Source organism: Schistocerca gregaria, chromosome 2 (assembly GCF_023897955.1).
Source record: "Schistocerca gregaria isolate iqSchGreg1 chromosome 2, iqSchGreg1.2, whole genome shotgun sequence".
NCBI lineage: Eukaryota > Metazoa > Arthropoda > Insecta > Orthoptera > Acrididae > Schistocerca > Schistocerca gregaria.
In genome coordinates this window covers 742,185,609-742,197,825 of record NC_064921.1, presented here as the reverse complement: position 1 = coordinate 742,197,825, position 12,217 = coordinate 742,185,609, and the positions used below count along the sequence as shown (strand labels likewise).

General features: G+C 44.0%; 1 protein-coding gene across 2 annotated transcripts in view; it reads left to right on the top strand.

The window, feature by feature from the left end:
* The window catches only part of LOC126334919 (acyl-CoA Delta-9 desaturase-like), a 113,298-nt gene that overhangs the window by 57,414 nt on the left and 43,667 nt on the right, over positions 1-12,217 (top strand). For both annotated transcript variants that reach the window (XM_049997639.1, XM_049997640.1), the window contains exon 3: positions 7,302-7,432. In XM_049997639.1, the coding sequence (XP_049853596.1) occupies positions 7,302-7,432 (131 nt within the window). The remainder of the gene's footprint in view (positions 1-7,301; positions 7,433-12,217) is intronic.

Here is a 12,217-nt window from a genome sequence, read left to right as displayed (position 1 = left end):
TATGCTTACGTTTTAGAATGTCTCCAAATATGTACATTCACGGGCTACAGCCCTACATTGATACCGGTGAGGTCGTTTTCCAATAGTTGTTATTGTTCCAGAGCTGTTTTGGGTGGACAAGTTAGCTGGGACACCCTGTGTACTGAGTTGACAAAAGGCATGGGATAGCGATATGCACTCATAAGGATAGCGCTAGTATCGCGTACGCAACGTATAAAACGACAGCGTATTGGCGGGGCTGTCATTTGTACTCAGGTGTGATTCATGTAAAAGGATTTTGACACAGACACTCAACGCGGAATGGTAGCTCGAGACAGAGGCGTGGGATATTCCATTTCGAAAATCGTTAAGGAAATTCAACAATCTGAGATCCACAGTAATAAGAGAGTGTCGAGAATACCAAATTTCATGCATTACCTCTCACCACGGACAACACAGTGGCTGACGGCCTTCACTTCACGACCGAGAGCAGCGTCGTTTGCGTAGAGTTGTCACTGCTAACAGACAAGCGACCCTGCCAGAAACAACGGTAGAAAAAATGTCACACGTACGAAGAGTGTATCCATTGGGACAGTGCGAAATTTGGCGTTACTGGGCTATGGTAGAAGATAACCGACACGAGGGCCTGTAGGCCTCTCCTGGGCTCTTGGCCATATGTATTGGACTCTAGACGGCTGGAAACCGTGGCCTGATCGTATGAGTCCCAGTTTCTCTTAGTAAGAACTGCCGTTAGGGTTCGAGCGTGGCGCAGATCCAACGAGGCATTGGATCTAAGTTGTTAACAAGGCGCTGTGCAAGCTGGCAGTGGCACCAAAATGATGAGGTCTGTGTTTACATGAAACAGACTGGTTCCTTTGGTCCAACTGAACCAAAAAGTGAATGGAAATGGTTATGTTTGGCTACTTGTGGACCATTTGCAGCCATTCATGGACTTAATATACCCAAACAATGATCGAATTTTTATGGATGGCAATGCACCATGTCACCAGGTCACAATTGTTTCAAGAACATTCTCGACAATTCGAGTGAATGATTTCGCCCCCAAGATCGCCCATTATGAGACGTAATCGACAGGTCAGTTCGTGTACAAAATCCTGCACCGCCACCTCTTTCGCAATTATGGACGGCTATGGGGGCAGCATGGCTCAGTATTTGGTTCAAATGGCTCTGATCACTATGGGACTTAACATCTGTGGTCATCAGTTCCCTAGAACTTAGAACTACTTAAACCTAACTAACCTAAGGACATCACACACATACATGCCCGAGGCAGGGTTCGAACCTGCGACCGTAGCGATCACGCGGTTCCAGACTGAAGCGCCTACAACCGCTCGGCCACCAGCGGCCGGCGGTTCCGTATTTCTCCAGGGGACTCGAACGACTTGCTGAGTCCATGCCACGTTCAGTTCCTGCACTAAACCGGGCAAAAGGAGGTTCTTCACGATGTTAGGGTGTACCCCATGACTTTTGTCACCTCGGTGTACATTGTTTCTGGAAGATAATTCGCCTATGAAATAAGATATAATTTCAAAATTTCTGTACCGGCCTCAGATTTAATGTACTAGTCTGCCTCCGTAGCTGAGCGCTCAGCGCGGCTCAAAGCCATACCAGGGCGTTGGTTCCATTCCCGACAGGGTCGGCTATCTTCTCCGCTTGGGGACTGAGTGCTCCGTTGTCCTTATCACTATTTCATCACCACTGACATGCGAGTTGCCAAAGTGGCGTCGAATAAAAAAAGACTTGCACCGTGCTGCTCAACTCCCAGACAGGGAACTCCCAGCCAATAGCACATTTAATTTCATAATATAATGCTTACTGTAAACTGGTGCCGGTATTAGATGAATGTGGCAAAATGATGCCCTTTCGTAATAAGACTTAACAAGGGCAAGGAGAAAAAAAGTCTATCATAACACAAAGGAAACAAAAATAGCATAACAGCAAACAACTTAAAAATATTTTCTTCAGGATCTGCTGCGATAATTTGTTTCAGGATTGTCATTTCGTAAGGACCAGGAGCACTCGAGAAACAATGCGATACCCCATTTACGTTTATACCACTTTTCCATTTGAGAAATGTTCTAGTGGAACAGTTCTCAATTTTTGTCACTAACGGCACCAAGGTTATCCTGATAGAAGCCCAAATAAATATTCAAGAAATGTAGTTTAAGTAACATGTGGTACGATCACAGTAATTCTTGTACAACATTGCGGTAGTTGTCTGCGCTAAAATGCGCCAATGTGTAAAATTTTCTTGCAGACACTTTTGAAAAACAACCATGCGATTCTTTCAAGGAAATGTTCAACGGACATAAATTTCCTACTTTGTGGTCCTACAACTATTCCCTTCTTTACTTGTATCCCAACGTTCCTTGGAAACTTCTCTCACAAGTGCATGAATTCACATTAAATTTTGGCCCTGGTTTCCCCATAGTTCTTTATGTGGCGCAAATTAGTGTGCAACGGTGGTGTGGGGCCAACAAGAGGACTGTTCATCACAGTTTTATGTGTAGGCAGCAGATCATTCCGAGCAAGACATTATATCCTGTAATAATGGTTGATTTTCTGTGTCTTCTGTGGCACTCGCATAGGAAGCAACATAGTTTTATGTACCCAACCAGCATGCCGAGAAGAACTGATGTTATCTTGAGATCTCCACATGCAAGCCATTTGTATTTCTCATACTGGATAAATGTGATAAGCTGTTTAAAGTCTTCATATGTTTCCTTCAAATTAACTGCATGAGCATATTGGAACAGAAAGTAATTTCCTTCCATTTTGGACGAGTACTGCTTTCACACTAACTTTGCTGGGGTCTTTGAACACGTGTCTCTCATTTACACTGTAATCATGGCCAAGAATCTCCTTAACGGACTCTATACCATTTCAAAAATCGATGTCGCCTTCCTTGGCAAAATATTCAGAAAAAGACAACTTGGCGATCACGGTAAGCCGGTCGGTGTGGTCGAGCGATACTAGGCGCTTCAGTCTGGAACCGCCCTGCTGCTACGGTCACAGGTTCGAATTCTGCCTCGGGCATGGATGTGTGTGATGTCCTTAGGTTAGTCAGGTTTAAGTAGCTCTAAATTCTAGGGGACTAATGACCTCAGATCTTAATTCCTATAATGCTCAGAGCCATTGTTTTGATCACGGTAAGCACTCACTTTCGTATCGCTAAGAAGTCTTTAATCGCGAAGCTATTAGTCGACCATGTTGCTTCAACAAATGTAAATTACGATCAAGATCGTTCAGATCCTCTTGACTCAAAAAGTGTGGCTTATTTGTTTCACAGAGGCCTGAAAATGTTAGGTCGGCACGCTCATCTCCTTCACTGCCTTCTGAACGGTCGTCACTGTATTGGCCTTCCCTCGCTATCACTCTTATAGAGTCACTGCCATCGGCAGTTCTCCACTGTGACTTACACTGAAGTACCAAGGAAACCGGTATAGGCACGCGTATTCAAATACAGAGATATGTAAACAGGCAGAATGCGGCGCTGCTGTCGGCAACGCCTATATAAGAAAAGTGTTTGGCGCAGTTGTTAGATCGGTTACTGCTGCTACAATGGGAGGGTATCAAGATTTAAGGGACTTTGAACGTGGTGTTATAATCGGCGACGAGCGATGGGACACAGCATCTCCGAGGTAGCGATGAAGTGGGTATTTTCCCATACGACTATTTCACAAATGTACTGTGAATATCAGGAATCCGGTAAAACATCAAATTTCCGACATCGCTGCGGCCGGAAAAAGACCCTGCAAGAACGGGACCAACGACGACTGAAGAGTATCGTTAAACGTGACAGAAGTGCACCCCTTCCGCAAATTGCTGCAGATTTCAGTGCTGGGCCAGCAACAAGTGACAGCATGCGAACCGTTCAACGGACCATCATCGATGTGGGCTTTCTGAGCTGAAGGCCCGTTCGTGTACCCTTGATGACCACATGACACCAAGCTTTACGCCTCGCCGGACTGTTGATGAGTTTGACAGAGCATTGAAAGACCTCAGACTTCGAGAAGAATACAATAATTCCAATCCCAAAGAAAGCAGGTGTTGACACATGTGAAAATTACCGAACTATCAGTTTAATAAGTCACAGCTGCAAAAAACTAACGCGAATTCTTTACAGACGAATGGAAAAACTGGTAGAAGACGACCTCGCGGAAGATCAGGTTGAAATCCGTAGAAATGTTGGAACACGTGAGGCAATACTGACCCTACGGCTTATCTTAGAAGCAAGATTAAGAAAAGGCAAAGCTAGTAGACTTAGAGATAGCCTTTGACAAAGTTGACTGAAATACTCTCTTTCAAATTCTGAAGGTGGCAAGGATATAATAGAGGGAAAGAAAGGCTATTTACAATTTTTACAGAAAGCAGATGGCAGTTATAACAGTCGAGGGAAATCAAAGAGAAGCAGTGGTTGGGAAGGGATTGTAGCCTCTCCCCGATGTTATTCAATCTGTACATTGAGCAAGCAGTAAAAGAAACAAAAGAAAAATTCGGAGTAGGTATTAAAATCAATGGAGAAGAAATAAAAACTTTGAGGTTCACCGATGACATTGTAATTCTGTCAGAGACAGCAAAGGACTTAGAAGAGTAGTTGAACGGAATGGACAGTGTCTTGAAAGGAGGATATAAGATGAACATCAACAAAAGCAAAACGAGGATAATGGAATGTAGTCAGATTAAGTCGGGTGATGCTGAGGGAATTAGATTAGGAAATGAGACACTTAAAGTAGTAGATGAGTTTTGCTATTTGGGGAGCAAAATAACTGATCATGGTCGAAGTAGAGAGGATATAAAATGTAGACTGGCTATGGCAAGGAAAGTGTTTCGTTGTTACTAACTGCACAATCACCGCCATTATCGATTATAGCTTAGCATCTTAACCCTCTTTCCGGTATATCATCCACGTTTCTTACCTCTAAATATCGTTTCACCAACTTGGCAAAGAACGTCTTTAAATTTCTAAGAATTTAGCAGCAGCTCCATATAAAAGCTTTGGTCCCTTTGGATGGTTTACAAGGAACGCTGCCTCGTGACGCTTCAGATATTTCGCGCTAATTTTAAACTGCAACCGACAAAAGAAAACATTCAACTCCCACACTGTTTATCTATACACTGTGCAAAAGCGCAGTGATTACAGATTCGAGAGCACTACCAGAGTTGTCGCTGCGGACGTTACATTTAAAATTATGATGTACACTTTCTTATGAAACTGACTGTAGAAAAACAAGTAGTCAATTCTAGCAATTGCCAGAAATGCCAATGCCTTTTTTTTCTTGTTAATCGTTGTGTTTGGTCGTTGTGAACGCTACATGATACTTCCACACAGTCTTTTTATATTTTTTTATTACAGAGGCCAACTAGCTCTTTGACCGAACACGCTGAGCTACCGTCCCGGCTGATGCTCAAATAGACTTGGCAACATAGGCGGTGGACAATTTAATGTGACTGGATTGTATACAGCAGTCCACAGAAGAGTAATCAATATGCAGCTTTTTCAAGAATTTTGACACAGCGTATCACAAGGGAACTGAGCCCGTCAGGAGAAATCTGATTTCGTTCTGGAATTCAACAAAGAACATCGTAGGCATTCCTTGCAACAAATTTGTTGCTGACCAGTGACAGGGCACACAACGAAAGTACGACCAACTCCATCTACTTTCTGTGTACAACGGATGACTACTCGGTGGGTTTATCACTCAGAAATCTCATTTTGATGTTGGATGGTTGTGAGAAGTTCGTGTCATGCACCGTGCAAGGAGGGAAAACGCCCTTCAGTATGTGTCGCAATTCGACAGCGGCAGAATCGTGGTGTTCGAGACTGTCGTTCCGTGGTACATCTGCTCGCGTTGATAAAGATCCCACGGTAGTTCAGTGGAGCATAGTGAATGTGATGCGCAGTCTCAACGGTTCCACGCGAATAGAGCCCAGTCAAGCACCACTTGCAGGTCGGATCTATGATAATGATGAATCCGAGGGTCTGAGCGTTTCGCCGACGACTGCGTTCTGTCGTCTCTCTAGGTCGACCGCTTCCTTCTTGACGCTGTATTTGGCCGTGGTTCACCCATTCCTGATCGTCGAATAGTGGCATCTCTCATATTCAAAGACAAGCGATTCGCCGATTACTCCAGCTGACGTCTTTGAAACCAGCTACACGTCTTCTTTCAAATGCTGACATTTGCGTCTTATGTTCACGTACCTATCTGAGAGGCATAGTTACTGTCCAACTGAGTATACAAAAGGAAATTCGCAAATCATTTATACCCCGGCATCGACATGTCCCCTGTTAACTATCCATGCCAGCTGTACAGTGAAATTGTCCTGCAGCGTTTATCGGCCGCCAGTGTTTACAGTTTTGCTTTTTCCACGATACGTGTATGAATATCAATTTGTGTCGGATTTGCATAAGTCCTTCGTGGTGTATCCCTTTTTTTCTAGTAGCTGTATCCGTGTGTGTAACATTAGTGGTAATGGCTTACTCACATGTGCACTGTACCTGCTCGCTACCTCATTGTGGCATCAATGAGTGTGATGTCCTTAGGTTAGTTAGGTTTAAGTAGTTCTAAGTCTTAGGGGACTGATGACCTCAGATGTTAAGTCCCATAGTGCTTAGAGCCATTTGAACCATTCGAACTTCTTTTGATGTATTGAAATGAATAACACAAATGGCGATGGAGTGCCTGATGCGATAATTATGATGATGATAAGGCTGTTATCTGACAAATCCGTCGAACTAAACTCCCAGTAAGTAGTGTGTGGCCAGGAGGTTTGGAAGTATGAGTAGGATAATTTATATGTAGCTATGTCTGGGATGGAGCAGGGGGAGGAGGGGAAGAGGTGATGTTGGGGTCGGAAGACGGACGTGTAAGTGGACAGAGAAGCAGGAAGGAGCAATCATGAATGGAATGTGGGAGAGGTACTGAACGATCGATTTAAGGAAAGGATATGAGATTTTAATGTGTATATCAGGACAGATTTCTCAGTCAGGAAGGGGGATCCTTTTGGTGTTTTCTTCCGACAGTATATGAAAGACTTGGTAAAAATGGACGGAGGGAGGAGGATTTTGTTGGTACGGCAGTCGCTCATAACTGGGAAGGAGATCTGCTGCCTGTGGTGGCTGTCTTTACAAGGCATTGACATTCGGCTGCTTGCAATGTTTGTAGTTACGGCGGAGAGCAATTCCACTGGCAGGGTTCGCAACATCGCCACTTCTGGACTTCGATGACCACGTCGATTTCGGCAGCGCGTGTATCGCACTTGCTCACAACAGACGGTATAACGATGTCTGCCTGTTGCAGCCATGCTGGTGGGCTGGATGGCGACCACGGGCGTACAGGCGGGCGCCCACCGCCTCTGGGCGCACAGGTCGTACAAGGCCAAACTGCCGCTGCGGCTCGTGCTCGCCGTATGGAACACCATCGCCTTCCAGGTGAGTACACTCCTCACCAAGTCTTTCCAGTCCACTGTGTACACATTATAGCATCAAGTCTTTCCAATCTGCTGTGTACACATTTGCTGCTGGCCTGGAACAGTGTTTATAAGGGTCGCCCGACCGGTCAGTTACGTTCCTAGTCATCGTTAGGGTGGAACGATATTCGACCGACCAGCTGGTCAGCCTAAGACGGCTGAGTACGGCCGACAAATCCCAAGATAGGCGATGTTGTTGGTAAGCGCTAACTGCTCAAGAACATCACGACCGAATAATAACGACTGATTGGAGTGAAATGGAGTTGGTTGGACGAAGCGGGTGTATGTAGACACCAGTCTACATCTACATCTACATCTACATCCATACTCAGCAAGCCACCCGACGGTGTGTGGCGGAGGGTACCCTGAGTACCTCTATCGGTTCTCCCTTCTATTCCAGTCTCGTATTGTACGTGGAAAGAAGGATTGTCGGTATGCTTCTGTGTGGGCTCTAATCTCTCTGATTTTATCCTCATGGTCTCTTCGCGAGATATACGTAGGAGGGATCAATATACTGCTTGACTCTTCGGTGAAGGTATGTTCTCGAAACTTTAACAAAAGCCCGTACCGAGCTACTGAGCGTCTCTCCTGCAGAGTCTTCCACTGGGGTTTATCTATCATCTCCGTAACGCTTTCGCGATTACTAAATGATCCTGTAACGAAGCGCGCTGCTCTCCGTTGGATCTTCTCTATCTCTTCTATCAACCCTATCTGGTGCGGATCCCACACTGCTGAGCAGTATTCAAGCAGTGGGCGAACAAGCGTACTGTAACCTACTTCCTTTGTTGTCGCTACTTATGTCTGATTGTGTTTCACATCTACTACGTCATTCTGCAAGAAAAAGCCGTTTATTTATCCAGATATTGTTATTCAAGGTAATTAAACAAAAGTTACACTCTTAAGATAAGAAAAGAGGAAGCACCACGAAGGAGTTATCCGCATTGGTCATAAATTGATATTCATATAGGTACTGACGAAAAATGGAAAACTATAAACCCTGCCGACCGATGGACGAATGCGTGAGACTGCAGTACAATTCCTTCCTGCAGCTGGAAAGGATAACGAACAGGGGACATGTCGATATCACGGCATAAAGACAGAATTTTATACCGTGACCTCAGCTGGACAGTAACTATGTCTTACAGACAGGTGCTTGAACAGTATTTGCAGATGTCAGCGTTTGAGAGACACTTAGTCCGACTCAGTTCGAGCAGTCAGCAAATCGCTCGACATTTGAAGAGGAGCGATGCAGCTATTCGACGATGTTGGCAGCAGTGAGTGAACCCTGAGCGAACACGATGTGAAGAAGGAAGCGGTCGACCTAGAGACACGACAGAACGTGCGGAGCGAGCGATCGTCAGAGAGGCACTCAGAGCTCTGGGTCGATCTTTATCATAGATGCGACGTGCAACTGGCGTTTCAGAGACCACAAGGATTATTAATAGGCGGCTCACAGAAAGGGGGCTGGGCTCACAGCGCCCCTTGTGCCGACATCCACTGACTTCTGTACACCAACGAGTCCGTTTGCCGTAGTGTTGAGCACATCCTGCCTGCAATCACACTGACTGGAGTGTAGTGGTCTTCAGTGATGATTCCTGCTTCGAACTGGGCCCCAATGTTCAGCGGAGACATTTCTGGAGATGCTCCGGTCAGCACTGGGGTACCAACTCGATAACCACGAGTGATAATCTACACCTGCAATGTCATTTCAGTTCAGAGCAGGACCCCTTTTGTTGTCATCTGCGGCACCGTTACACCACAGCTATACGTGGACGATATTCTACGTCCCGTTTTGTTGCCCTTCATGGCAAGCTATCCCGGGCTTACATTTCAAGAAGTTAATGCCTGTCCACGCGTGGTGACAGTTTTTACTGCTCGTGTTCGTGCTTGCCAAACCCTACCGTGGGCCAGCGAAGTCATTGGGTGTCTCCTCTATTGGGAACGTGTGGAGCATTAAGGGGCAAGGCCCTCCAACCAACTCGGAATTTTGATAATGTAAACCGCCAATTGAACATAATTTGGCCAGATAATCCGCAGGAGGGCATGCAACAACTCTGTCAATCAGTGCCAAGCTTGGACAAGGGCCAGAGGTGGATCAGCGCATTATTGACTTTTTCGATTTGTGAAGCTTTTTCTCTTGAATAAATCATCCAATAATTCTGAAACTGTAATCCTTTGTTTCTCCGTACATGCTCATCACATCTACCGATTTCTGTGTCATTCAGACAATTCCTTCGAGGTGCGTCCGTTTTTTTTTTTATTGTTAGAGCGTATTTTACAACATACATTCATATCTTAGCTCTTTCACTACAAAGTCGCCGTGCCCCAGATGGTTTCCGATTCCTTGTGTATTCTCAGTTGCCGCCAAGTCACTAGCGTCCTCGTACAATTCTTTATCATTTCCATAGAACTTTTCGCCAAACAGTCCATCAGTTTGGGAGAAAATATGGCGATCATTGGGTTACAAGGCGTATCTTCAAAAAATTTCAATTTAAACTGCCGAAGCAAATCCTTCTTTAAATCAGACGGATGCAGGCTAGTGTTCGACATCAATCCACGCCGTTTGTTTTGAAATATACCTTTTTGATCCACAAACTGTATTCTTGGTTCTACATCTACGAGATTACTCTGCTATACACAATAAAGTGCCTGGCAGAGGGTTCAATGAACCACCCTCAAGCTGTCTCTCTACCGTTCCACTCTCGAACGGGGCGCGGAAAAAACGAGCAGTCAAATTTTTCTTTGCGAGCTCTTTCTCTTATTTTATCGTGATGATCATTTCTCCCTATATAGGTGGGTGGCAACAGAATGTTTTCGCAATCGGAGAAGAAAACTGGAGATTGAAATTTCATGAGAAGATCCCGTCGCAACGAAAAACGCCTATGTTTTAATGACTGCCACTCCAATTCACGTGTCGTGTCTGTGAAACTATCGCCCCTATTTCGCGATAATACAAAACGAGCTGTTTGGGATCGTTGAGGATCGTCAATGATGCCATGCCACTGACTGCCACTTCGTTTGTGACATTTATGCTGAGCCCCCCGTCACGAGTAACAGCATGATTGTAAAACTCCTCAGCAGCCTTGTGAGAAAACTCGATGCAAATGTTTTTCGTATTCTTCTGTCAGCAGCCGAGGAACCCTGATAGTGAAATATCAGGAAAGGCCAAGTTCAGTCTGTCATTACTGAAACGTCTATCCTGTTGAATTTTTCTCCTCAGTCCCTGATTGGAGTTTGTCACTCACAACTCTATTTCCACATGATTGTTGGTCATGACGAATATTCCTTCTCCTGCCATTAAACGTGATGCACGATTTTCGAACTGGAGCTTCATTCATCACATTTCCATGAACTGCGGCCATCTCTCTTTAAATTTTGACAGGGTACACATTTTGTTTTTGATTTTGAAACCGTGTTACTATATGAAGCACACACCTGGTGCGATTATTAATTCTGTCATACTTTTAAAAGTGCACAACTGAACAGTGACTGACCATTCCTATTCACTGTTAACGTCGTACTGGCGCCAAAGATTAAGAAGATGTGCGACATGGCAGAGGGTTGCGTTGGCGATGGCGCGACTCGTCAGATCAAAGCGTTGTTGACATTTAGAATGATCCTTACAGTTACCTATTATGGAGACTGAAAAGCTTATACACATTTGATGGGCCCTTTATGGCAGTGTGATACTACCTTGTAAGTGTGCGAACACACAAAGGTACTTGCAAACAGAATGTCATCAGCATGTTATGCCCTTAGAATTCTATCATCTGTGTGTAACATGCAGTGTCTTTTAGTTACATATTATTCATATGTACACTCAATTCTTAGCTATGGCATTCTTTTTTGGGGAACAAATCCACAAAATATGAACCCAATTTTCAAACTCCAGAAAAGAGCCATAAGAATAATAACCAGAAATAGTAGTCGAGCTCATTGTAAAGATCTGTTCAAATCACTGGGAATTTTAACTGCTCCATGTGAACACATTTACCAGTCAGTTGTACACATCAAAAGTAACATTGGCAATTACTGCACAAACAGCTCTGTCCATGACCATGCAACAAGAGATAGACTCAACTTACATTTACCAAGAAAAAATAAACATAAAACTCAAAACAGCATTTTCTACCAAGGAATAAAACTGTACAATAAATTACCAAAAGAGATTAAAGAAATTTCAAAAATACACTTATTTAAGAAGGCAGCTAAAAAGTACCTGTTATGCAATACATTTTATACATTGAAGGATTACTTAGATAAAGCAGAGTAGGGGTTTGATACAAAAATGTTATACAAACAAATAATAATAATAATGATGGTTATAAAACATCCAATATTCCACATAACACCTTCACTTTATTATTTTTCTTCTTTTTTCCTTTCTAGAGACACTCTCCCCTCAAGCTATGCATAGCACAATACTAACACCTCTTCCTCTTTCTGAGCTCAACATCTCACTCATTATGAAGGGATGCTGACTCAGTTTTTCAGGATAGCAAATGGGAACTTGCAGTACAGAAAATGGCCCAAGGATCACCTGTGTGTGTGTGTGTGTGTGTGTGTGTGTGTGTGTGTGTGTGTGTGTGTGTGTGTGTGTGTAGTGAGTGAAGTGTTATGAAACAATGTGTGTATAGTGTGTGCAGTGACTGATAGTGAAATATGAGTGAATAGTGTGGCATTACATTATTTAATGAGTTATTTGTAAATAAATTATTGTATACCAGGAGTAAAATCTAATGATTGT